The sequence below is a fragment of the Schistocerca americana genome, chromosome 11 (assembly GCF_021461395.2).
Source record: "Schistocerca americana isolate TAMUIC-IGC-003095 chromosome 11, iqSchAmer2.1, whole genome shotgun sequence".
Taxonomy (NCBI): domain Eukaryota; kingdom Metazoa; phylum Arthropoda; class Insecta; order Orthoptera; family Acrididae; genus Schistocerca; species Schistocerca americana.
In genome coordinates, this window is record NC_060129.1 from 164809092 (window position 1) to 164836370 (window position 27279).

Genomic DNA, 27279 nt, shown 5'->3' on the forward strand with positions numbered 1-27279 from the left:
GTCCCAACAAGTAACTATTATACAGTTTGTGCACAGGCACAAGGTACTGTGTTTGCCTAAGCGGGCCTCATGACACTACAGTCAGTTCCAGTACAGCACTCGTGGCTGCCGCATCGCGGTCGCGAAGTGGGGCTGAGGTAGTGCCAGATAAGTTTTACATTCTGAGGATAATTTATGGATTTACAGTTTTAGCTTGACGATGTCCACTATGGACAAACAATAGATACTGTTATTCTGAAGAAGGTTGGGTTATCCTGACTGAAACTTAGGTAAATTTCGAGGTAAATGGTCCAACTGAAGCTGTTCATTATTAAAATTAAAATCCTATGTTACTTAGGCTGAGATCAGAAGTTAAAAAGAATACTAAATTTTAAACAGTACTAGCTGTCTCACTTATGATATAAATAAGAAACTTGGTGAAATCTTAAAAAAAATATTACAGTTACGAAGAAAATTTCAGTATTAAAACCAGTTATGAATTGACCAAAACAATTTTAGGTGTAGTAATTCCAGATAATGCCAGGTTTGCATCTTTAGATGTCATCAGTCTTCATACCAATTCCAGAGACTATAGGCCATCATTAGAGACAACTTAACACCTCATAAAGTTATAAACATCAAAGAGATAGTTGGATTCATTGAAGTACTAGAAACTACTTTTTTTAATTATTTCTCATTTAATAGTAAAATCTATATTCAGTAGGAGAGTCATGTTATGGGAAATTTACTTGCTGGCGCTTTAGCGGATAACTTTGTCAATCATATTGAAGAGCAATTTCTCAAAAATAATCTTGAAATAACTAGTAAAATTATTTATTAGAAAAGATATGTCAATGACACATTGTTATTACGTAAGGTCTGTTAAAAAAATTCAGGAACTTTGTTCATAAATCTTTTCTGTTTTTATGTTTTACTTATTGTGCATGGTCTCCTATGAAATATTCACCTCCACAATTGATACACTGCTTCCAATGTCGTTTCCAGTTGCAGAAGCTGTCTTGGTACTCCTCTTACTTGATCGTGTGAAGCGCTGTCTGCAAATTTTCTTTTATCTCGTCTATCCTTGGTTATATTTGTCCTTTCAATGGGGTTTTCAACTTTGGAAATAGAGAAAAGTCCACAGGGGCCATGTCTGGAGAGTACAGAGGATGAGGCAGCACACTGTGCAGTAGTCAGGCGAACCGACAGGGATGAATGTGCAGGTATGTTACCATAATGCAAGAGCCGTGAATTGTCTCGCCACATTTCAGGCCACTTTCTTCTCACATTTTATTGCAGGCATTTTAACATACCCCGATAGTACTATCAATTAATAGTTTTTCCCTGTGGCATGAATTAATTATGATCTAATTCTTCAAAGAAAAAAAAAACTGTCAGCATAGCTTTGACATTTGACCTGAACTGACAAGAAGATTTTGGTCTCAGTGAACCATTCATAACACCAAGTATGGCTTAAGGTTCATCACCATAGGCATCCTTCATCATCTGGTGTATCTCCGTAAAGGTTTTCTTGAGTTTCCCACAAAATTTAATACAGATGCAATGGTCCTCTAACACTAAATTGAACTACTCACCACTAACTTAAATAATGTTTATCCTCAACATTCTTTCACAGTATAGTATAAAAACATAGAGAGTATTACTTTTCTAGAACTTAGAATTTCAGATCAGAACAGAAATTACGATTTCCTGCTTACAGGAAATGAAAATCAACATATATGGTAATTAATGCCACTTCATGTCATCCTACTAAATATAAAAAAGCATTATTTAGCACAATGGTACATGGACTATTAAAATTACCTTTTCAACCTAATGCAGTCCATAAAGAAATTCATACTGTAAGATGGGGAAATATCAGACACAAGGGTAATTTCAGACAGGAACAGAGTATTTCTGTTCTTATGTTGGTATCACTGAATGCAAGCTTTTATTTCATACGTGTATTTTGCTGTTTACACCTTACATATTGTCAAGCATATACAAACACACATTGTTGCAGTTTGAAGTTGAAAGCGTGGTGTGTAGCGGGTTACAGTGCAGTGTGCAGTTGTTGTTAGTTATCTTTATGTGAATTCTTTTGTCATTGTAGAAGAAGAGAAAGAATTGGTAAAATTAATTTGCTTATAGTTTACTTACTTAAATGTTAAGAATAAAGTTTGTCTCCACATCTCACTTTCACTAATGTCTAGTGAATTATTTACAGATAACTACACACGTAGGGGTAATATTGGATAATGCCACGTACATACAAAAGGAAGCATGGTGTGAAGCGTGATGCTCTTCTGAGGCACAATTATGATCCAGGAAATCTTAAAAAAGTGGTTGCTGCTGTAAGACTAGAAAAACTATCGTACAGAAAGATGTCAAGGAAGTTTGATGTACCATGTTCAATGTTACAGAATAAAGTTCATAATAAAAACTCTCTAATGATTGGAAGGCCTTTTTTCTTAAGTACGACTGAAGAGAACACACTTGTCCATGGTATTTTAGGGGCTGCACATTGGGGTTTTCCTTTTACCTCTGATGATGTTAGGTACATAGTGAAAGGATGTCTTGATAAATGTGGATGAAGGGAAAAATGCTTTCCTTGTAACATGCCAGGGATTGAGTGGTTGTGTTCATTCTTACAGCATCACCCAGCCATATTAAGTGTCCTGTTATCTGGCAACATTAGAAGGCAACATGCTGAAGTGAGTTATGAGACAGTGAAATCATATTCCCAGAATGTTCGTGAAAAAATGGAAAATATTGATCCTAAAAATGTGTTCAGTTCAGACAAGACCAATCTGTGTGAAGACCCTGGGGGAAAAAATCCTGAAAGGATCTTAGATTCTTCTAAGAGTAGTATTTCAGTAATGATGGCTGCCACTGAGGACAGAAAACTATTACCTCCTTATGTGGTCTACAAATTGGAGCATTTATGGGACAGCTGGCAAGGAGGAGGTCCCAAATGAACCTGCTATAACCGCAATAAAAGTGGGTGGTTTGGTCTGTCTACATTTGAAGACTGGTGTATTACTATCGTGCTGCCTTGCCTGAAGTCAATGGAGAGGGAGAAAGTTATGATAGGAGACAACCTTTCAAGTCACATTTCATTGTGAGTAATTCATGAATGTGACAAGAATAAAATCTCTTATTTTGTTGCCATCAAACAGTACTCATATTTTACAGTCATTAGACATAGGTTTCTTCAGACCTTTAAAAGATGCTTGGCAGGCAGTGCTTACGCAATGGAAGAAAAGCTCCCATGGGCCAATATCGATAGATGCTTTCCCCCTCACTTTTGAAGGAAATGCTTAAAAAAGTATCATCAACTGAATAACTTTTCTCCTAGTCAAGTGGACATTTTTTGTATCAAAAATTACGACAAACAAATAACTTTGTTACAAATTCCAAAAAGAACTATACTAAAATTATTTGTATGGGACGTATTTCAGACAAAATAAACAAAGTTTTAAAAAAAATCTAATCTTCCAATAGCCTTCACAATTAAGAATCTGCTACAGAGGAAATGAAAACATTTGGTGAATCTAATAAATATCAAAATTCTGGTATCTACAAAACACAGTGCATTTTATAAATGCATCTAAAGGGCTACTTCTTAATATGTTAGAAGAAATTCACATTATGAAAACAAACCCTCGTCTGTTATAAATAAGCAGTTGGACTTCAAAGACAAACATCTCTTTGAACTTTTTGATAATCTACTATAGAATGCTTACTCTGATGTACTGATTTTATAACTGTACAAACCTTTTTTACACGCTTCTCCACACTCTTTTTATTGTGACCCATATTAGTGTACTTCTTCATTATTTTACTTATGTATACTGGCTCATGACAATTCTTCTTTAAATTCAATTTTTTCCCTTACATCTTCATACACTGTTACTGCAATGACAAATAATTGGTGTATTAGGTTACCCATAGCACTACATTTTTAACTTGCATTTATTCTCCAAGAAATCATTTTAATTTATTTCTTTTAAACATTACCCAATTTCACCAGATTATTTTAGAAATATAAGCATGGGTTTTTCCTTCATTGTTGCTAGCCTTTCGTATCATATTTGTTACTATTTGCTGGAATATAATGATGTGGATACTACTTACTCATATTCTGGGACTGCATCTATGAAACACTATCTACTTCATTTACTGATGTTTGTTGCTGCTACAATGGAAACCACCCAATGATCAGTATCTTCTATCTCCATGGTAAACAACTGCCTTGTACATCTGTGGGAGGTAATATGGTGGACTTCACGTATTGATATTCACAGCCATCTCTTTGGAAATTGCCCTGATGCTACATCTTTGGTATGACCTCCATCATCTTCATAGAAACCACTATAATAATTTTTCAACATGTCCCTAGACAGCAACCTACACACAGAGAATTTATGTTTGTTTGACAATAGTTTTGTTAACAAGCTGTTTCTTTTTTATTGTAAAATTAATTTACTTAGCTCTGGCATTTTACTTAGAAATAAGTACATATTTTTGTACACAATGCTCTCGACTTGTGCATAATTAGCCAATGTTGACCTCATGCTGTCAGTTGTAGGCAGAGCCTTCAGTATTTAAGAAATAGCTGTACTGCTCTCTCCAGCAGATGACTATTATCATTCAGCAGTTCCTGCTCCATACATACCCTGTCCATCAGAATGGGTATATCTACATTTTGTAGTTTTATAGCTAATTTTAAATTCTTTTCATGTATTCCTCTAATTGATATCCTATATTATGACCCTGAAGATGATATTGTGATGATCCAAGCTGATCATCTTTCAATAAATGTGCTTTGTGATCAAGACTGTTATAATTATTTCTAAATCAATGAGTCAACTCACATAAATTCTTGAGGATAACAGTATGTGAAGACATAAAACAGAATTCTCACTGTTGTGACTTGGCAAGACAGCCAAGTCACTATGCGAGGATGCCGAAAGGCACGCGTTTAAGCTCACGCAAACTGGCGTGAGGTCTGGAACAGGAGAATGTAATTAATATAGCCAATAAGGTACGTTGCTGCTGGAATACTTAACTTTAATCCATAATTGGTGTACATCGCTCTTGATGGTACATGTTTTACAATCTCAATATTAACTGTTAATGGCGCCTTGCTAGGTCGCAGCAAATGACGTAGCTGAAGGCTATGCTAACTATCGTCTCGACAAATGAGAGCGTATTTGTCAGTGAAACATTCCTAGCAATGTCGGCTGTACAACTGGGGCGAGTGCTAGGACGTCTCTCTAGACCTGCTGTGTGGCGGTGCTCGGTCTGCAATCACTGACAGTGGCGACACGCGGGTCCGACGTATACTAATGGACCGCGGCCGATTTAAAGGCTACCACCTAGCAAGTGTGGTGTCTGGCGGTGACACCACACTCACATTGACTCAGACCTCACTGAAGAGGTAGCAGACTACGGTCCATTGCTAGAATACCAGGCAAATGCATTCAGGTCACAAAGATGACATAAAACAACTGTGTGATGCACCTTAGAATATTGCTCAAATGTGTGTGATGCATATCAAATAAGTTCATATGAAATGGCACTTCACAGTGGTCCATAAGGAACATATGTAGGTCCACACACACAGCAGTTACATGAGCTTTTACCAGATGAATGTTTGTGAAGGATACACTCAGTAAATAAGGAAATTAATTATGTCCTATCAATAGTTTTGCAACATTCAAATCCAGTCTTCCTTTAGAACTGGACAAGGAGGAACTTCAGTTTAAGCTGTGAGAAAGTGTGGCTAAAATCTGAGATCTGAACGTTGTGAACCAGGAAATAGGAGCTTTAGTTAATACAGATGATTAATTCTAAGTAAGATATGATGGCACACTGTGGGCACTACAGTAAAATACTTAAGTATACACAGAAAGTTGTCCCCTGAATTAGGCACTGCTTGCTCTTCCTTGCACAAGATAATTAAAGCCAAGGAATTATTTGTCCCTTGCCCTTACACTGTTCTTCATCTGAACTTCTGAAGCTATTTGTCAATCACTGCTTCACTGAGTTCATACATTTTTTTCAGTTTCTTTGTCACTGGCAAAGCTTATAGATATATATACTATTATACTATTTTGGACAGTCCTTGCTTTTTGTCTTCCTTGGTTATTATACTGAGTTCAATATACTTTTGATAATAGTTTACCCACATTTATACACTTTGATTTACCTAATATTTGACCTGCTCCTGCATAACCACTATTTCATTTTGTAGTGATAACTCTGTGCTAATCTGACCAGGAATCTTGTCTCCCTCTTGCTGCACAATACTAATTTCTACCATATCTAACTTCAGCCTATCCATTCCGTTTCTCATGTTCTATAACCCACCTACTTGACTAAGGGATTTAACATTCCATGCTCTGACATGGAAACATATTAGTTGTTTTTCCTGAAAAGATGTCCTCTAGAGTAGCTCCTGCACAGAGATCTAAATAGCAGACTACTTGTCTGTTGTTGTATTTGATCTGAGAGGACATTACCATCATGGAACCATATCGGAGAGGTGGATGCCCTCAGGAATTATAACAGGTGTAGTTTTCTGCTTGCTTTCAGTAGTTCACAGAACCAACATACACGGATGTCAAAAATTAAAGCAACAAATGGAAATTTTACAAGTTGGAGTTTAGTTTGTCACAAAACATTATAAACAAGTTATAGTAAAGTAGAAACAGTGTAAAGAATACAGAACTTTAAACATAGCTGTGTGTAGCAAATGTGAAAATATTTTTGTAGTAAAGACAGTTCACTGGTTGCAATGGATTTTGTAGTCTAATTGACCATGGTTTCGACTCCTAAACTAATGGAGTTTTCATCAGAATTTATATAACATGCATAAAGAGTTGAGCATTACAGCTCTCATCATACAAGAGCCTTTATCGTGCTAAAATTGTATGACGAGAGCTGTAATGCTCAACTTTTTACATATGTAGTACAAATTCTGATGAAGACTCCCTTAGTTTAGGAGTCGAAACTATGGTAAATTCGACTATAAAATCCATTGCAACCAGTGGGCTGTCTTTACCACAAAAAAAAAAAAAAAAAAAAAAAATAAATAAATAAATAAAATAAGAAAAGGATACAGAACATAAACAGCTGCAACATGCATAACAATGGACAAAAATGTCGTGCATTTTTTCCAACTTAACTAATTTACACACACATTCTGACAACCAGTTAATGTGCTCAATATGCAGTGTCATCACCTCTGGCAGCAATACATGCCTGACTTGCAGGTCTTGGAGAGTGGTGGGTGGTTGCTGACATGATGCAACCTGTCTTCCTAATGCATCCCAGGCACGCTCTATGGGATTCAAATCAGGAGAGTGAGCAGGTCACACCATGCATGCAGTGCCTTCCGTTTCTGAAAACAACATCAACCACCTGTGTTCTATGAAGTCAAGCATTATCATCCCTCAATAAGAAGTCTGAACCCACAGCACCTCACAAAAACCACACATAGATCCCAAGATCTAGTCACGATACCTGACAGCAGTTAAACTTTGCCTGTAGAATTTCATGAAGAGGTATTTGAGTGGTCAACGTTATCCCTGGCACCACCATTGGGGATCCTCCTCAGTACAAATATCTTACCACAATGTTTGGGCCCAGAAATTGATTTCCCCGCTCCCTCTACATGTCAATCCATTGAGAATCACTCTCCAGACCAAATCAGGACTCAACTGTCGAAAGAACTTTGGGTCACTGTTCGATGGTCCATGTGGCATGTTAATGACTCTGCTCTAGATGTTCTCTTCCGTAAAGACAGTTCAGAGGTACACATGCAGCAGGTCTCTGACAGTAAAGGCCATTTGCTGAAGACTCCTGTACACTGTTTGCCTTGATACAGCACATCAAGTGGATGCTGTGAGGTCAGATGCCAGTTGCCATGCAGTACTAAGGCGGTACCATAGTGCCCTTACAGTCAGATAAAGGTACTCTCTTTCGGATTTCACATGTAGTCAGCCATGCCATGCTCTTTGGGATAAAGTTTAAGTCTCTATAAACTGTCGCCACATTCAAGAAACAGCAGAGTGCTTTGCATTAAGCCATAGGGCCACATCAGTTTGAGACTGTCCTGCTTCCATTTTTTCTATGGCTCTCCAGCACAGAAAGTTTGGTAGGCATCTTCTCTGTGCCATACTGCACCATTGTGACTGTGTATGCAGCAGTTGTGGATGTGGGACTACATGGCAAACACTATCCCATTTGATAGGTACCCTGACGTAATCATTGGCATAGTTGTCCATTGACCGGAATGCCATCTTCCATTCAGAACATGATTGTACAGACTTCTGTTGACAGTTTGTGTGATTATATTATGAATGAGATATGGGGTGGGAAACAATGATTCTGTTGCTTTAACTTTGGATGTCAGTGTATCAGGACCATGTTGTCTAATGGTGCAAGGCCAGATCATTTAGTCATTCAAACCACAGCCCCTCCAACTACTGCAAAGGCTGGTGGCCCTCTTCAGTAATCATATATTTCTGTGGACCTTCCCCAGCACCCCACCAGAGTGGTTAACTGTTTCATTAAGGAATGCAAGCCAGACCTCTTCAGCAGAGTCAATGCTTCATGTATAAAGGGGTGTCGTGCAACTGAAATGTGTGGAATGATTTGGCCATTACCAAGCAGTCACAGAATTTGGCATAAAATAACATTTTTCCATGGATATTGTCATTGACTTTTTAATTGCACAGTTAATATTGTAACAGCCTGAACTTCAGTAATTATACACTTCATATCATAGAATATCACAACATAATTAACTTTAGTAACGATATAGTTTCTCATAAGTCATTTTGTACACTTTAAAAGCAGTTGATGGATGTATGTTAGAAAGGAGGCCACACATTATTGAGTAAAATTATGAATAACTAAAATGGTAATAATATGAAAGTCAGTTTCACAATTGTTACAGACTGTGTAAATGCTAATGTAGTCAGCCTTGAGGTGATGCCAACTGCCCAATATAACATGAGTTGTTAAAAGTTTTTCCGCTGTATGATTTATGGTACAAAAAAATCTATGGAAAACATCATAAAGCTACACGTGAAGCTGGACTGTAGTGTTACATGCCGCAACTTTTCTAAACTGGTGAAACAGATATGCAGTCTTGAACCACGAGTATCGAGGAGGCCATTTGCTGTGTCATTCACTTTTGTTATGGAGCAGTACATTCTGCAGAGATCTCTCTGTTAGTGCAACGTGGATTATTTAATGACCAAATGTCTTCAGGAACACATTTAATGGTGGACCAGCAGTCCATATGTCATTTCTATCAGATTTTGGATCTGAGGCAGCAGATGTGGGGGTTCTGCCCTTCCCCAGCAGACAGACAAAATACATCAATACTAAAACCACCACTGTAATCACTGGAGAAAAACGTACAGGAAATAACCATTGTCAAAAGAATGTGATTTCAGGTTTTCAGAAAATCAAATTCAACTGTGTTATCCCATCTATCAAAACTTGTTTCTGCCAACCAATTCTAAGTGTAATTGATTTCATGATGGCAGCACAAGTAAAAAACTGAAATTGTTGCTGACTTCCCAGTTTCCTGTAGGAATGACATACAAGCTGGACATTAGTTAAATGGCTTCTATATTCCAATGAAACTTCCATGACTTGGGAAAACATGTTGGGTAACTGAAATTTTTTATTCATAGAAAATCGCTGTTTGTCTTGGTTGGATCTCCATGTGAATCTTGTAATACCCCCATGCTGTCAGGGTACGCTCTCCAGTTGTATACAGTGGCGCTAGGGACAGTGCCTGAGAGAGACGTTTGTGACTGGTTGCATGTGAATGTTAGCCTTATGTGATAACTGAGATCATACACCAGTTGTCTGAATACTTATGACATTTACTAAATGATAATATTCTATTCTTTTTTGATTACCATGTCAAGATGCTATTTGGAAGGGGCATCACTAAAAGACTGGAATATTTATTGTAAAGATAGGTTAGTTGGCAATGGTGGTGGTGTATTTATTGCAGTGAAGAATTCAATAATATGTAGCAAGGTTAACATGAACTCTGAATGTGAATTGGAGCTGGTTGTACAATTCTGGGCTAAATCCAGGGATAGCTAACTGAGGAATAGGCTAACCACAGGTTAGCTTGGAGTGCATGTTGTATGACGCCGTTTTATTCCCCAGTTAGTTTGTGGTTAGCTTGGAGTGCATGTTGTATGACGCCATTTTGTTCCCCAGTTAGTTATTCCTGGAATAGCATTCATGTCCAATTAAGTTGCAACAACTGGAGAGCACTCTGGGTATTTTTGTGTATGTCATTTCGTATTTACTTAGTAATAATTTCCAGAAATATCATGTTGAACATCAGTGATAACCATTACAGGTTGCAAAAATATTTGCTTGAGGATACTTTGAGGCTGGTAGATACCATAAATGAGGTCAAGAGTGTAGCAGAAAACACACAAACTGCTGCAGACTGATTCAATGAAATTATTAATGTAAAACATCTTATTAAATTGGTAGGGAATCAATTTGTATAACACTATAATGATCTATCTTGAAATTAGTTGAAGGATCAGATATTTGTCATTTGAGCACTGAGAGAGCTTTCTAAATTTCTGAATAAAGTATGGTAAAAAATGTACAGCAGTTTCCATTCACAGACAACTTTGTGTGGATCAACAGAGCAGCTACAACACAGGTAAAACTTTTTTTTTTAGAAAAAAAGAAAGTAACCTGTATCTATTATGCCCAGGAAAGATAGCAGAGGGTATATATTGGTGTTGCCCCTTGCATGGAATGTTAGTTCCAAATTGTGTGCAATGAAAGACACAATTTGACAAAGTTGTCAATAGGACCCAGTCAGTTTGATACAGCTGCAACATTCTACATCTACATCTACATCCATACTCCGCAAGCCACGTGACAGTGTGTGGCGGAGGGTACCCTGAGTACCTCTATCGGTTCTCCCTTCTATTCCAGTCTCGTATTGTTCGTGGAAAGAAGGATTGTCTGTATGCTTCTGTGTGGGCTCTAATCTCTCTGATTTTATCCTCATGGTCTCTTCGCGAGATATACGTAGGAGGGAGCAATATACTGCTGGACTCTTCGGTGAAGGCATGTTCTCGAAACTTTAACAAAAGCCCGTACCGAGCTACTGAGCGTCTCTCCTGTAGAGTCTTCCACTGGAGTTTATCTATCATCTCCGTAACGCTTTCGCGATTACTAAATGATCCTGTAACGAAGCGCGCTGCTCTCCGTTGGATCCTCTCTATCTCTTCTATCAACTCTATCTGGTACGGATCCCACACCGCTGAGCAGGATTCAAGCAGTGGGCGAACGAGTGTACTGTAACCTACTTCCTTTGTTTTCGGATTGCATTTCCTTAGGATTCTTCCAATGAATCTCAGTCTGGCATCTGCTTTACCGACGATCAACTTTATATGATCATTCCATTTTAAATCACTCCTAATGCGTACTCCCAGATAATTTATGGAATTAACTGCTTCCAGTTGCTGACCTGCTATTTTATAGCTAAATGATAAGGGATCTATCTTTCTATGTATTCGCAGCACATTACACTTGTCTACATTGAGATTGAATTGCCATTCCCTGCACCATGCGTCAATTCGCTGGAGATCCTCCTGTATTTCAGTACAATTTTCCATTGTTACAACCTCTCGATACACCACAGCATCATCTGCAAAAAGCCTCAGTGAACTTCCGATGTCATCCACCAAGTCATTTATGTATATTGTGAACAGCAACGGTCCCATGACACTCCCCTGTGGCACACCTGAAATCACACTTACTTCGGAAGACTTCTCTCCATTGAGAATGACATGCTGCATTCTGTTATCTAGGAACTCCTCAATCCAATCACACAATTGGTCTGATAGTCCATATGCTGTTACTTTGTTCATTAAACGACTGGGGGGAACTGTATCGAATGCCTTGCGGAAGTCAAGAAACACGGCATCTACCTGGCAACCCGTGTCTATGGCCCTCTGAGTCTCGTGGACGAATAGTGTGAGCTGGGTTTCACATGACCGTCTTTTTCGAAACCCATGCTGATTCCTACAGAGTTGATTTCTAGTCTCCAGAAAAGTCATTATACTCGAACATAATACGTGTTCCAAAATTCTACAACTGATCAACGTTAGAGATATAGGTCGATAGTTCTGCACATCTGTTCGACGTCCCTTCTTGAAAACGGGGATGACCTCCGCCCTTTTCCAATCCTTCGGAATGCTACGCTCTTCTAGAGACCTACGGTACACCTCTGCAAGAAGGGGGGCAAGTTCCTTCACGTAATCTGTGTAAAATAGAACTGGTATCCCATCAGGTCCAGCGACCTTCCCTGTTTTGAGCGATTTTAATTGTTTCTCTTTCCCTCTGTCGTCTATTTCGATATCTACCATATTGTCAGCTGTGTGACAATCTAGAGAAGGAACTACAGTGCAGTCTTCGTCCGTGAAACAGCTTTGGAAAAAGACATTTAGTATTTCGGCCTTTAGTCTGTCATCCTCTGTTTCTGTACCATTTTGGTCACAAAGTCTCTGGACATTTTGTTTTGATCCACCTACCGCTTTGACATAAGACCAGAATTTCTTAGGATTTTCTGCGAAGTCAGTACATAGAAGTTTACTTTCGAATTCATTGAACACCTCTCGTATAGCCCCCCTCACACTACATTTCGCTTCGCATAATTTTTGTTTGTCTGCAAGGCTTTTGCTATGTTTGTGTTTGCTGTGAAGTTCCCTTTGCAGTTTTCTAACTCTGTTGTTGTACCATGGTGGCTCTTTTCCATCTCTTACGATCTTGCTTGGCACATACTCATCTAACGCATATTGTACGATGGTTTTGAACTTTGTCCACTGATCCTCAACACTATTTGTACTTGAGGCAAAACTTTTGTGTTGAGCCGTCAGGTACTCTGTAATCTGCTTTTTGTCACTTTTGCTAAACAGAAAAATGTTCCTACCTTTTTTAATATTTCTATTTACGGCTGAAATCATCGATGCCGTAACCGCTTTATGATCGCTGATTCCCTGTTCTGCATTAACTGTTTCAAATAGCTCTGGTCTGTTTGTCACCAGAAGGTCTAATATGTTATCGCCACGAGTCGGTTCTCTGTTTAACTGCTCAAGGTAGTTTTCAGATAAAGCACTTAAAAAAATTTCTCTGGATTCTTTGTCCCTGCCACCCGTTATGAACGTTTGAGTCTCCCAGTCTATATCCGGCAAATTAAAATCTCCACCCAGAACTATAACATGGTGGGGAAATCTACTCGAAATATTTTCCAAATTATCCTTCAGGTGCTCAGCCACAACAGCTGCAGAGCCAGGGGGCCTATAAAGACATCCAATTACCATGTCTGAGCCTGCTTTAACCATGACCTTCACCCAAATCATTTCACATTTCGGATCTCCGTCAATTTCCTTCGATACTATTGCACTTCTTATCATTATAAACACGCCTCCCCCTTCACTGTCCAGCCTGTCTCTGTGGTATAAATTCCAATCAGAGTACATTTCTGCACACAACAGTAATGTAGCTGTATGATAGGTGCCGAATTGTAAGTAAGTACATAACGATGAAGCAACTTTAAAATCCTGTCTGATTTGTGAAATAGTCGGTGTTTTCAGTCTCTGCAACAAACTGTGGCAACACAGACATCTTGGATATTAATTTGACTGAAAATTCTGATAGGCATTACTAGCTAGCTTGCTGCTGTATTTACATCTTAGAATGTTTAATTAATTGCAGCAGCAATGGACGTTCTACAGAAAATAACCTATCTGAATTATTGAACACCATTTGTGCATCCACTTTCGTAGATCTTGGGCATATATAAATTCTGTTTTTAGGATATGCTGATTATTATTAGTAATATTGAGGGTATATATGAGGAATAAGATGTCAACATTTACCATAAGCAACCATTATCCATTTTTATAATTCTGGGGTAGAAGTGTATCTGTGGCACATATCAAACTGGAGGTTGTTGTTATTGTATCTCACCCTAAATGTTTGAGAAACAGCAACTATTTCATACAGAATTTTGGGTTGTGCAGTCGTCTCCAGCAGCTACATGTAATCTGGGTGGGGGGGTGAAGGCTCAAATGGCTCTGAGCACTATGGGACTTAACATCTGTGGTCATCAGTCCCCTAGAACTTAGAACTACTTAAACCTAACTAACCTAAGGACATCACACACATCTATGCCCGAGGCAGGATTCGAACCTGCGACCGTAGCAGTCGCGCGGTTCCGGACTGAGCGCCTGGAACCGCTAGACCACCGCGGCCGGCGGGCGGTGAAGGAAACTAAGAACACCTTCACTGTGTTCTTCCTTCATTTGTACAGTCATCTAATCTTAGAACTGTAGGCTTTGTTTTCAGAATAAAAATACCTGTTTTCAAATGTGAAATAATTAGCAAAGTTGCAGTAGCTTGACATGAACCAGAGAAGAGAGGAAGAACTGTGTTGGTTAAAAAAAGAGCATAAAGCTAACAATTAGAATCAGAAAATAAAAATTAAAACGGATAATCTTTGTTTTTATATATATTTTTTCCCACGTGGAATGTTTCCTTCCATTATATTGTCTCTGTTGTTTGTTGATCAGTGTCATACACATCCTTTTAATAATCCTGCTGGCTACCTCCTTGCCAATACCAATGAAGTCCCAAGTGGACAGAAGGAAATCACTGGAGGCAATATATTTGAGTGTCAGTATTAGCTGGTCTATTGGCGGAACAGAGTCATTTCTGATAGAAAGAAAAGAATGACATGAGACAATTCAAGAGAAATTTAAAAACATAAATTGCCAGCCACCCCTTCTGCTGTTATGATTATGTAGATTGAATAAGTAAACATTCCTGTTAGCATCTTTTTATTTAAATTACTTTATGATACATATGGATGTTGTTATGCGGATAATACTAATAACTGAGAAATGCAACACCTATCTGCTACAGCTTTTTTTTTTAAACTGACTTTCCTGTTAATTTTACTGTATTAAACTTAGCTTGAGTAAGCACAAGTATTTTACATGTTTATGAGAGTAATGCTAGATTGTGGACAGTTCTGTTGGTGTGAAGCATTCACTACATGGAAAGCTGTCTCAGTGGGAGATAAGAACTAATAATATTTTCTGCTGTAGATGTAGCTGAGTGAACTCAAGACATTAGTGTATTACCAAACTTCTTGTTACATTAAACAATCATAATAAGCCATCAATTTCAGAAAAATGGTTCTTCACACAAGTGCAATTTTAAATTACCTCCAACTAGTTGCCATTTGACATAAAGGAGGACACCGAAAATAACATAATATTCAAGGAAAGTAAATGTCACATTCCATGCACTCCTTCTACAACTATTCAGATTCAGTAACTACATTTCTGTTCTGTTTTATAACATATACATGTTACTATTATTTTATGACAAATATGAGTGGGCTTATGTGGGTAATACTAATAACTGAGAAGCACAAAAGCTATGCTCTGCAGCTGGGGAAGCATCACAATTTTTTTTAAAAAAGGAAAAAAATTCCAAATTTCCTCTTAATCTTACTGTGTTGAGCTTAGACTGAGTAAGCACAAATAGTTCAGAAGCTTCAGTGAATAAAGATATTTGGGAGACAATGTTGTTGCTGTGAAGCATTAATGGGACTGTGATCCTAATATTTTCGCTGAAAGTTGGAGAGTTTCTCTGACGCTGCTGTGGTGTTAACAAAAATGGGCATTCTCAATAGAAAACAGAGTGGAACAACATTTCCGCTTTTGACATAATGTGGCTGAATAAAGGTGGGACACTACTATTATCAAAACATTTTGCAACATGAAAAGTCAGTGCATTGTCTGAAACAGAACAAGCTGTTAATACAAAGACTACACATAAGTGGTGTGTTGCTTCGATTTGGTTAAATTTATTACAGCGTTGTCTTCTAAATAAAACAAAACAGTCCTTTCCACTACTGCAGGATCTGTAACACATGCCAGATAATCAAGATTATGTTTGCATGAATTGTCATTTTAATGTTTCTGATTTACATAAATAACACAACAGAATTCATGAAGTACTGAAATCTAATGTATATTACTACAAATACACAGTGTTATATATGAGAGCAGAGAAATAGTCATACACTCCAGGTTCTCACATACAAAACTGAGAAGATGAATTATGGCTTCCGTTGATAAGTGAAATTTGAATGTAAGTTTGGAAACAGCATCATACCTTCTTCTTCTCCTTCCTCATTCTTATCAAAATTTCAGCCAAAATCTTGGCAGCATCGTCTGCATCTGTCACTATTCCTGCCATCTTGAAAACTTATTCCTCAACTAAGCTTGCTAACCAGCCAGGAATTGTCGGTTAAATTATTCAGAGTTTGTTCTCTCGTTAGGCATTATTGCGGTTCTGTGCAATGTGTTTCCCACGCTACTCCAAGGATAGAGCTTAACCAGCTGCTAACTGGAGATTGTACAACTGTCCCTTAGTCCGAGCCACATTAAACATCAAAGATGGGTCAAAAATTTTACTCGATGTTTTTATAGACTAGCTGTGTCAGGAGCTGTAGAGCACTTTGGAGAGAACTTACAGAATTCGTTGTATAAATTTCCTGTTCAAGCTGTTTTGGTCTGAACATAAAATCAGTAAGCAGACCAAAATCATTTATTCTACCACACAGTAAATATACAGCAACAGAAACAGAAGATGACAGAGAAAATGCCAAAATACTGAATTCTGTCTTCCAAATTGTATTACGTATGAGTATCATAATACAGTTCCTCTGTTCAAGCATGGTTGGAATTTCGAAATGGCAGATATTGACATTCCTTATCTTGAAATAGAATAATAGCTGCAATCACTTTGTAATGGCAAGGGGTCAGTACCAGACGAGATACCTGTTTCTAGAGAGGTTATAGAAAAGAACTTGCCCCCATTCACAAGCAGTTTTTCATGGGTCGCTTTAGCAACAAAGGGTACCTGCCAACTGGGAAAAAAGTTCTGCCTCCCATTTGCAGGAAGGGTGGTAAGACAAATGCACATAATTATAGCCCTGTATCGTTGATGTCAGTCTGTCATAGACATTAAGTGGAATTATGTCTCATGAATAGAAATGATACCATTTACTGCAGCCCAGTTACTTCCTTTTGTGCATCTAATCTCTTATTGTGCTTTCTTTACTTGTAGTATCCACTCAGGGCCTTGTTCATTTATAACTTATGTACAAAAGGAAGTCACTGAAGTGGACAACACGCAGAGCTAATTGGACAGTGTTTTATCATCCGGCAATTTTCGAAATTTATTATGGAACCCTAGACAGAGAATACTGCAAGGTAGATTCACTAAACTGCTGGTGCACTTGTCCTGTTATGGAACTAAATGTGTTGGTCCAGAGTAGGAGTCTTGTGTACACGTTGGTCACATTTCGAACATTGATTATCAATGGAGAACAGTTTTATGATGAACATTTATATGGTGAACATTTTTATAGTGTTTTTTTTTCGTTTGTGAGCTAGTTCAACAAAGATACGAGAAGAAACGAGTAGAATTTATTGCCGTTATGATGCTGTATCTGGGAGGGATAACTCTAAAAGCTAGGGGAGAATAGGTCAAACAGTCACAAATATAGTGCAGCAAAGAACCTAAGTATCGCTTTGTTAATTGGGACATAAGTTACAAGCTTGTTGCAGAAGCAGTTGCTCTTCCCTTGTGTTGGATTCGAATTCTACATGCTTAAGTCATATATGTCCCTGGAATTGACTTCAGGCAGTAATCATGTTGCAGACACTGGGAGATGCCAAGTAAATCTTAGTAACTCTTTCTAAATAACAGCAATCATACTAGAGACCTTTGAGCTTTAAGCAGGAAAGCAGTCTTGTTTTTTCTCATGAAACGAAGGAAGGATTGTACATTTCACAATGCGCAATGGACAAAAGTTATTATAATGTATTCCTTACTAGCTATAAACCATATTACATGAAATGTTTGGTCAGCATGTGGCTTACCTGGGCCATAAAATCCAAGAAACTATTTACTGACTTCTTGCTTGATTAGAGGATATTGCTCCACCCTGAACAATATGACAGCTAAAATACACCGACTTTCCCTAAGCCAATAGCACCCTGTAGCAGTGTGCAAGTAATTGTGTTGGCAGTTCTTTTGACAGTTACGTTTAGAGTACTCTTAGGTGGGTAGTCAGCACCTGACATATATGGATTCTGAAAGTAGGAACTGTTTTGAGCCATGTATATCTTGGGTTTACTACTATTTATTCTGTATAACCTGGCCATCTCACACCAATTGTATAAGAAATTTGCCTCCCTAGACTATACCTGGTAGGTGCATTCTTTTAAATAGAGAATACAATAACCAATGAGATTTAATGTACATAAACTTGGCGACTGGGGATTTTAGACATCAGCCCATTTTATTATGAGCTTCCTTAAAGAACAATTTGTTATGTATGGTGCCAATATCACAGTGCTATTCGAAGCAGGTTAACTGGTTCTATACTGATGTGTAAGTATAGGTACATGGATGACATATAATGTCCAGTAAATAAACTCCATGAGAAGGGGTCAGTTTCTTTGTATTGTAATTTGTTGCAATTAGTAGAGGAAGGGGTAGGAGTGAGTCATACTGAGAGAGGATATAGACAGAAATTCACAATGAGTTCAACTTTCGTAAGGTTCACCTTGCATTAAAAAAATCCTCACTTTGAGCTTCAGCAGCAGGTCCACATCAACATATATAATTGAATTACCCAAACAGTCAAACACAGGTGTAGCTGAGGTACATCCCGCTAAAGCATAGTCTCCCTCTTAATAAACAAATATATCAGAATGAATTATTGTGGACCAGTGGCAAAGACCTACTAATAGTACTGAGACTACTAAAATAAAATTACAACTACAAAATGAAATAGGGCACAAGTAGTAAAAATCCACATAACAATATATAAATTGCTACCGCAAGAGTATCAATAATGACGAAACTTAAAATGTTATTAAAGTTTCATGCATACAAGTTGACACATGTTGAGTAACATAGTCAAAAGACCTTTACATCAGTTAGAGAACAAATGAAACTTTACATAAACACATCTTCAAATGCAAGACAGCAGCATGTATATATGCTAAATTGGAATATAATTACTCTTACAGTAACAGAGCTCCAAAAGGAAGTATACAGAAAAAGTATCAAGATGATTTGAAATGAGATATAAAGAGCTGAAAATGTATCGAAGACAGCTGCTCAACATTTCCCAGGTAACATGCAAAAAAATTATATATCCATCAAACAGAAGAAAAAAAAGTTAGAAGCAAAAATTTGTATAAAAGACTAATAGTAGCACACATCTGCATAAACGCATGCATTTTCCTAATCACCCCCTCCATACCAAACACAAGCACATACAATGCACTCACTAGGAAGCTTGAAGATGTCGCATTTCTATTCAGCTGAAATGGGATTACAGAAGTTGGTATGACTGGATCCAGATTCCACAGGAATATTATATGCATCTGGTGCCATTACTCGCCAGTAGGACAGTATGGTAGGCTCCATTGTGACTGATTGATGGTGATGTTCCCATTGGTACCTGTGTGTGATTCAGTTAATGTTGTTTTTGAATCTCAATTGGTCAGATGTTCAGAAGTTGTAAAGATAATTTACAATGGTGGCTCTATATGTTTTGGCAAGCTAAAAATACTACCCTTCCTGCCACACAGTATATCCATTTACACAGGGCTTCACATAGGTTGCACGTCTAATGTTGGATCAATGCGCTGATGTGTCACTCATATTCACTCATCAGCGCGTGAATTTACGTAAATATTTTTGCATTTATTGACCAGATAATATTCCCTATTTATGTATAGGCGTTGGCCACTACCTAGGAAAAAAAAATATGTTGCAGCTTACAGTAGTTGTTGGTTCTCTTGAAATCAAATAGCAAAACATGCATCTTTACTTTGTAAAATAGTTTTAGAGTTGGTGGATGTAAAACATTTCTATCCAAACCTGAAAATGTTTTCCAATACAAAGAAATAGGCGCTAATAAAGCCTATTTAATTTTTGTGTTTTAAAATCTTGATTGCTTTCTTTTTGTGTTTTTCTTTAGCTGTTGGTATTTGTCATAGAAGCAAACTTATTTGTAGTAAGTTGGAGGATATGATTTTGACAACTGTAATATTTTGGTGTGTCCCATTAGTTTGCAGAACAGTATTTTAATGATGTTGAGAAACCTGTAAGCTACAGTACCAACAAAAAAATTTTGCAAAAGAAATAAGCAGTGAATGAGGACTGTCATTTTGATATTCTTCTGGTTGTTTTACTTATAAAAGTGTTTGACCTTGGGAAAACTTTTTTGCTCATGATAATTGTAATCAAATTTACCGACTAAATAATTTCTACTGTCCATAACTTTTATTTTACTTTTCGCTTGTAGTCCTACTTTTGTGGATGCTGAAATGTTGTTTTTATTCATCTTACAAATTAACATGTAACACCTTTCCCCTTATGCTTCAGGTTAATTCAAAGTACTATTGAGAGCTGTGACAGTACATTTCAAGAAACAGTTGGTCAAGGAGTGGTCCTTGATGAGATGGAGATACACACAGAGAAATCATCAAATTTCGCCACATGCGGTACTCATACAGAAGGATTAACTTCTCAAGAAGACACCTTATTCGGCACCAGATTAAGTTATAGTTTAAGGGGAAAGGAATTTGATACGTTCAGTTGTAGTTTCTGTCTACAGAGCTTCCCTACAAAATACAGACTTATAATGCATGTCTTCACCCACATTGATGGTGTGCAGGTTCCTGCATACATTTGTAAGTCCTGTGGTGAGGTATTTCCCAGTAATGATAGGTTGAGCAAACATTTGAAAATGAGTGAGTGTGATGAGCTTTTATCTGCAGACAATAATGAGAAATATGACTACAGTGAGGACCATGAAAATATTATCAGCTTGGAAAATGATAGAGCAGTGTCTGCCATGGAGGAGCAAACTTCATCCAAGGAAACTTCGGAACCTTTGAAGAAATCCTTTAATGACACATCTAACATCCATACAGTGACACTTGCACAAGGGATGTCAGACAGGAGTGGTGATTGTGAAACCTTAGCTACATGTGGTAATGTCAATGTCCACACTATTTTACTCCCTGCGAAGAGACTGCACAAATGTGATGAATGTGGCAGATGTTTTACTCGGTTGGATCATCTCAAGACCCATTCCTTAATACATACTGGTGTAAGACCACACAGATGCAATATTTGTGGAAAGTCATTTAGTCAGTCTGGCAATCTCAAGAGACATTTATTAATACACTCTGGAAAGAAACCTCACAAATGTGCAACTTGTGGTAAATCTTTTACTGTACTTAGTTCTCTGAAGATACACTCGTTCATACACACAGGAAAGAAACCCCATTTATGCGATATCTGCGGCAAAGCCTTTGCTGTGTCGAGTAATCTTAAAACCCATACATTAACACATACTGGGGAGAGACCACACAAATGTGGCGTTTGTGGCAAAAATTTTACTTCGTTGGTTACTCTCAAGAGACATGTCTTGATACACACTGGAAAGCGACCCCACAAATGCGACGTTTGTGGCAAATGTTTTAATGATTTGAGTTCTCTGAAAAAACACACATTAATACATACTGGAAGGAGACCTCACAGATGCGTTATTTGTGGCAAATCTTTTGCTGAATCCAATAATCTCAAGAAACACACCTTAATTCATTCAGGACAGAGACCTCACAAATGTGATATTTGTGGAAAATCTTTTACCGAATCAGGGACTCTAAAAAAACATATGTTTGTACACACTGGCAGTAGACCTCACAAGTGTGATGTCTGTGGCAAATCGTTTTCCTTGTTGGGAACTCTCAAGATCCACGCAGTACTCCACACAGGAAATAGACAGTACAAATGTGATACATGTGGCAAATGTTTCATTATGTTGAGTAACCTCAGGACCCACACACGAATACACACTGGGGTGAGACCCTACAAATGTAATGTTTGTGGCAAATCATTTACTGAGTCGCGTACGCTTAGGAAACATGAAGTAATACACATCGGAAAGAGATCTCACAGATGTGATGTCTGTGGAAAGTCTTTTATTCATTCGCGTAATCTGAAGTCCCACGCAATAATCCACACTGGTGAGAGAGCACACAAATGTAGTGTTTGCGGAAAGTTATTTACTCAGTCAGGTAATCGCAATAAACATGTGTTAATACACACTAGAAAGGGACCTCACAAATATGGTTCTCGGGGCAAATAAATTTCCCTTAGCTGATGTCATCAAGATCCATACAGATACGTGTACTGGGAGATGTTGCACGTTTGTTGTGTGATAAATCCTTAAAATGTGCTAGAATTCTGAAGAGGCATATAACAATATGTGCTAGCGAGAGATCACAAATGTGACTAATACATTTCTGCAGTTTGAAATTTTGAAGAAGATGCTCACAAAGTTGCTACAGATGAATTACATAGTTGTGACTTTTTTCTGAATAATGTTGCTATGCTTTAGTCATACTTGATACCAGAAGTTCGTCCATTTAGTGAAATCTTTTACCAATAAATACCATGCAGTAATCAGGACCCTAGATATTTCAAGGAAGTGTATTGCTTTGTTGTTTATTATTGGAAGGATAATGAAAGTAGCCCTAGAAACAGCAAAAAATGTAATGTTTATAGCACATTCTTCACTCAGGCTAGTGAAGAAGAGAAAGATGAGAAAAATCTGAAAATTATTCAAGTATTAGACACAGATACACTTTCTTAACAGTAGTACAATGTATGTAATTAATTATCCATTTTTTGTGCTGATCCTCCATTACAATCTGTTTTATAATGTTAGATATGCAGTGGTAAGTCAAAAATTGTGATCCGCTGCATAGTAGCGTTTTACTCAACCTTCAGATTGCAATACAGCAGTGCTTCGACGAGATGTGGACTCAACGATTCTTTAATAGGTTTCCAGTAGTATGTTGGTCTATGTGTCTACACACAATTCCCATAAATTGTAGGCTGGTCGTTTGTGGATACATAGCTGGTGCCCCTTAGTATCCTTGATCTGTCTGATAGGCCTCTCATGAGGTGAATTGGATGGCCAAGACCCAAGTTATCACATTGCTCAAACCATTTTAGTGCAGTTCTGCTCTTGTCACTTGGATAATTAGAAGACGCCATGACCATCATGGAGGACTTCAAGCATTAAGTTCGTGTAGTTCACTGTCGTCCTGAGGCCTTCAATTATAACTACCTGTCCCATGGTAACCGAAGTAAATGTCACCCACAGTGTAAACTGTCTCTATCTTCCTGCTTCTTTTGTGTTGTGAATATTGTAATCAACCATTCACCTCATTAAAGGTGTATCTTGGCAGCATTATTGACCTAGAGTAACAAAGAGTGTCGCTTATCTGAACAAGAGACACGTTTCCATTGATTTACAATCCAATTTTGACGATCCCATTTCCACTGCTATTGCAATGGACAGTGTTGTTGGATCAATCTATGAATATGCGGCATTATATGCATTCAACAATCTCTCTGAATTGTGTGGTTTTGAACACTTGAACCTGCGCCATGTCTGCATCCTCATATTTGACAAAGATTGCTGCTTATCTCACTGTACAGAATGGGCAGACTTCTTACCTTCAAGTTCATTGGAGAGGTGTGAGTGTCTTACATCTTATTGTCAGCTTGTGGTTTCACCATCTGTCATCCAACTTCCATAGAGGCTGACAATAGTAGCACATGAATAGTCATAAGATTCACAGCTTGTGAGATGCTCATACTCAGGTACCTGGCTATAATAATCTGCCATTTGTTTCATTTTATTTATCATGTTTGTTTACACTTTATACTAACACTCTACTGTCACGTTAGGAGCTGTATTTCTCGTGAAATGCTTTTTGTGTGTTCCAAAGCTCTGTAGATGATGATTACGTAACGGAGATTGGTTTTATGCATTAAATCATATATATTTCTTTAGTTTTGGATACTGTGTACAAGCAGAACAAAAACAGATTTGAAAGTACTGCCGCATCTAGAGTTAAACTGTAATTCCAGGTGATTGTATAAAACAAAAGGATATTTGAAACAGCTCTAGGCATTATCACTAGGTGTGAAATGTAATCAAATGCATAATTTCTAATGTAATAAGCAAATAAATCAAGTGATCTTTCTTTGTAATAGCTTTGTTTTTATTTGTCTTCTTTTTAATTGTGTCTATTGTTTAGATTAAAGATTAATTCTTAGTGTATATTTTCCTTTATTTTTGTGATTAAAAGTGATGTTTCCAGAAATCTCTCATTACAGTTCTATTATATAGGGTGTTCAAAAAGTCTCCCTGCAGTTCCGTATGATTGTTAGCTGCACATACTGTATGATTGGTCATCTGCGTGGGTTACTTCCCTTGAAGTGGACTCTCCCAACATTCCACTGTTTCGTTTATCTCAGTGAAATACAAGTTATTAATTTATTAAATATTCATTTTTACTGAGTTTCATTTCGGTATATTCACTGTGGCATACAGGACACGTGGAGAGACTTTTTGAACACCCCGTATTTAAAAAATGTTTATTTTTATGCTCAGTTTTTGGTTTACTATCTTTTTCTTGCTGGTGCAAAACATGTGGTTAGTTACGTTTTGTCATACTTGTAATTTAAGATACTTGCCGTTAAGTGATAGGCATTTTTCAGTTCTGCATTGCTTTCAGCTAGTGAAGTGAGAACGTTTCTACCATTATAGATCTTGCAACATAATAATGTGTTTCTGTCTATACTATCACAGTGGCTTTTAAATATTTAAATATTTTAGATTTACTTGCTATTTATGGTTTCTCATTCTTCATACACACATAACAAATTTTGGTTGTGACTGGGATTTAAAATGCATATATTTAAAATTGTGTAGTTTTCCTTATAACAATTTTGTTACAACATTCGGCCCAGCTATTTATTTACACATTTCTGCATGATTTTCTATTGGTGGATCTTTTATCTTAATAATAATAGACTGTATGTTGTTTTATCAGTAATGACTTGCAGAAATGACGGATGTAATCATTGTTACTCAAGTAAGAACAGAACCTCTAATGCAGAAACTTATGATGATACTACTCATACTGAAGCTTAAATTTTGGCACATAACTCTTCCATTTTAACAGTCCCATCACTGTATATGAGAATATGGAATTTCTCAACAGAGTGAATGCAGTAAACAGTGGTAGCATAATCAAATAGGATTTTAAATGACAAAATGGACTGCAGTTAGACTGTATTACTTTTTCCAAATGAAATCCTATTTTTTTAGTGGTACCTAGATAATAAGGCTGAAACAATTATTATGAATAACTGATCAGTGTCGTCATCATCATCATCGTCAGCATCATGTGGTGTTTTGACCAGTTTTTCATGTTTCAGTTGAAATTTCTGTCAAATATCATTAGTTCCATAACAACCATTACCAAACACTTATCTTGGACTTCCTAGCGTAATCTGTCATTGGAGGTACAAAGATTCACTGTGTGAGAATTACTTTGTAACTGAATGTTAAGTAACTAATTTTTGAAAAACATGGTCTATTTCATAGTTGTTTATTTCATAAGAACAACATATGTCCACAGCCAAACTTGTTGCCCACCTAAAATTACTAAGAAGAATCATTACCAGTTGCTGTTTGATAAGTTAGCTCAGCACCACGTGGCACTTCTGGTTGAAGTAGTTCTGTTTAAAGGCAGCATGATCCATATGATGGGACATCAGTCAAAAGTATTTTGACTAACATTATTGGGGAACTGAGTCCAAATTGAGTATAATTTTAGATATTGTCCTTTGCAGAGATGCAGTCCTTTTCGTTTGGAATTACTTGAATGAATGGAGTTTGTTGAAAGATGAGAGTAGTTACATTTCAAGATGAAAATAACTATTCTTGACTCCAAAAAGCATTTGCTCATTCAGATTTATGTTACTCATTTGGATTCAGTGTGTAAATGTTCTATGAAAATTATCCTGTGATTTAAGTTTATGAAGTAATCATTTGTTTAACATGATTAAATGAATCCTTCACCCCTTTATTAATTATGTATGATGAGTAATGATAAGTTAACCTGGGTGCCACATAGGGACACAGGTGTAGCTCACACATGTATTCATCCCTGTTAATTTCTACAGAATGGAGCCAGAGAGTTGTACATGTATGTAGTTTCACATCTTTGGTTACAGTTCATTGCACATTACAGAGTTGTGAGATTTAGACATTATATGTACAGAAAGTATCTCATTGTGGCAGTTCTGTAAGATAAATCTATTTAATTATATTCTGATAAGTTGATGTTAGACAAATATTGATATAATGGGAGGTATTAGACTTCTTAAGTATCCACATTCTCTTCAGAAAGAGTTAAGGCTTCATCTAAGAGACAGGGTTTAAAAACATAAATTCTTGTCCTGTTGAGAATGGGCTTTCTGATCATAGTGCTCAGCTAGTTACAGTATATGACATAGCTCCATTCAATAATTCAAAACTACCCTCCAAAGTTGTGCAGTCAATTAATGACTCAACAATTAGAAATTTCAAAGAAAATCTTCAGCAGTTAGACTGGGATGAGGTGTACAAGGAACCTGATGCTAATTTAAAATATAACTTATTTCATGATACACTTGTAAGAGAATTTGAAAACTGTTTCCCCACAAAAGCAGTTAAATCTAATTATAAGAGACCATGTAAAAAACCTTGGCTTACTCAAGGAATAAAAATATCTTGTAACCACAAAAGGGAACTGTATCTAACAACAAGAAAGAGTAATGACCCAGAAACAGCCAAATATTACAAAAACTACTGTGCTACATTAAGAAAGGTTATTAAAAAGTCCATAAGCATGTGCGTCATGTCTGAGATTAATACCTCTGATAACAAAATCAAAACAATTTGGAATATTATTACAAGGAAGACAGGACAACTAAGAGTACACGATGATGGCATTACTATCAAAGCAAATGGAAACTTGACAAACAACAACCTGGAAGTCAAAAACATTTTGAATACTCATTTTTTAAATGTTGTAGAGAATATAGGATCTGAATGTTCATTAGAAGAAGCAAGGCAGTTAATGGAAGAGGCCTTACCCACACCATTTGGTACAATTGAAATTCCACCCACCTCTCCTTCTGAAGTTAGGAAGATAATAACTCTCTCAAGAATAAAAGCTCACATAGAATTGATGGCATTTCCGG

General features: G+C 37.2%; 2 protein-coding genes across 2 annotated transcripts in view; both read left to right on the forward strand.

Moving 5' to 3' along the window:
* LOC124553747 overlaps window positions 1-2799 on the forward strand; it is a 167090-nt gene extending 164291 nt beyond the window's left edge. Inside the window, exon 8 of the mRNA XM_047127682.1 lies at window positions 2207-2799. The gene's annotated coding sequence lies outside the window, so the exon portion shown is untranslated. The remainder of the gene's footprint in view (window positions 1-2206) is intronic.
* Window positions 1176-24917, forward strand: LOC124553746 (zinc finger protein 91-like). The gene is made up of 2 exons (XM_047127681.1): window positions 1176-1202; window positions 20542-24917. The coding sequence occupies exons 1-2, from the start codon at window positions 1195-1197 to the stop codon at window positions 22313-22315; spliced, it is 1782 nt and encodes a 593-aa protein (XP_046983637.1). The 5' UTR covers window positions 1176-1194; the 3' UTR covers window positions 22316-24917.
* The last annotated feature ends 2362 nt before the right edge of the window (window positions 24918-27279 follow it).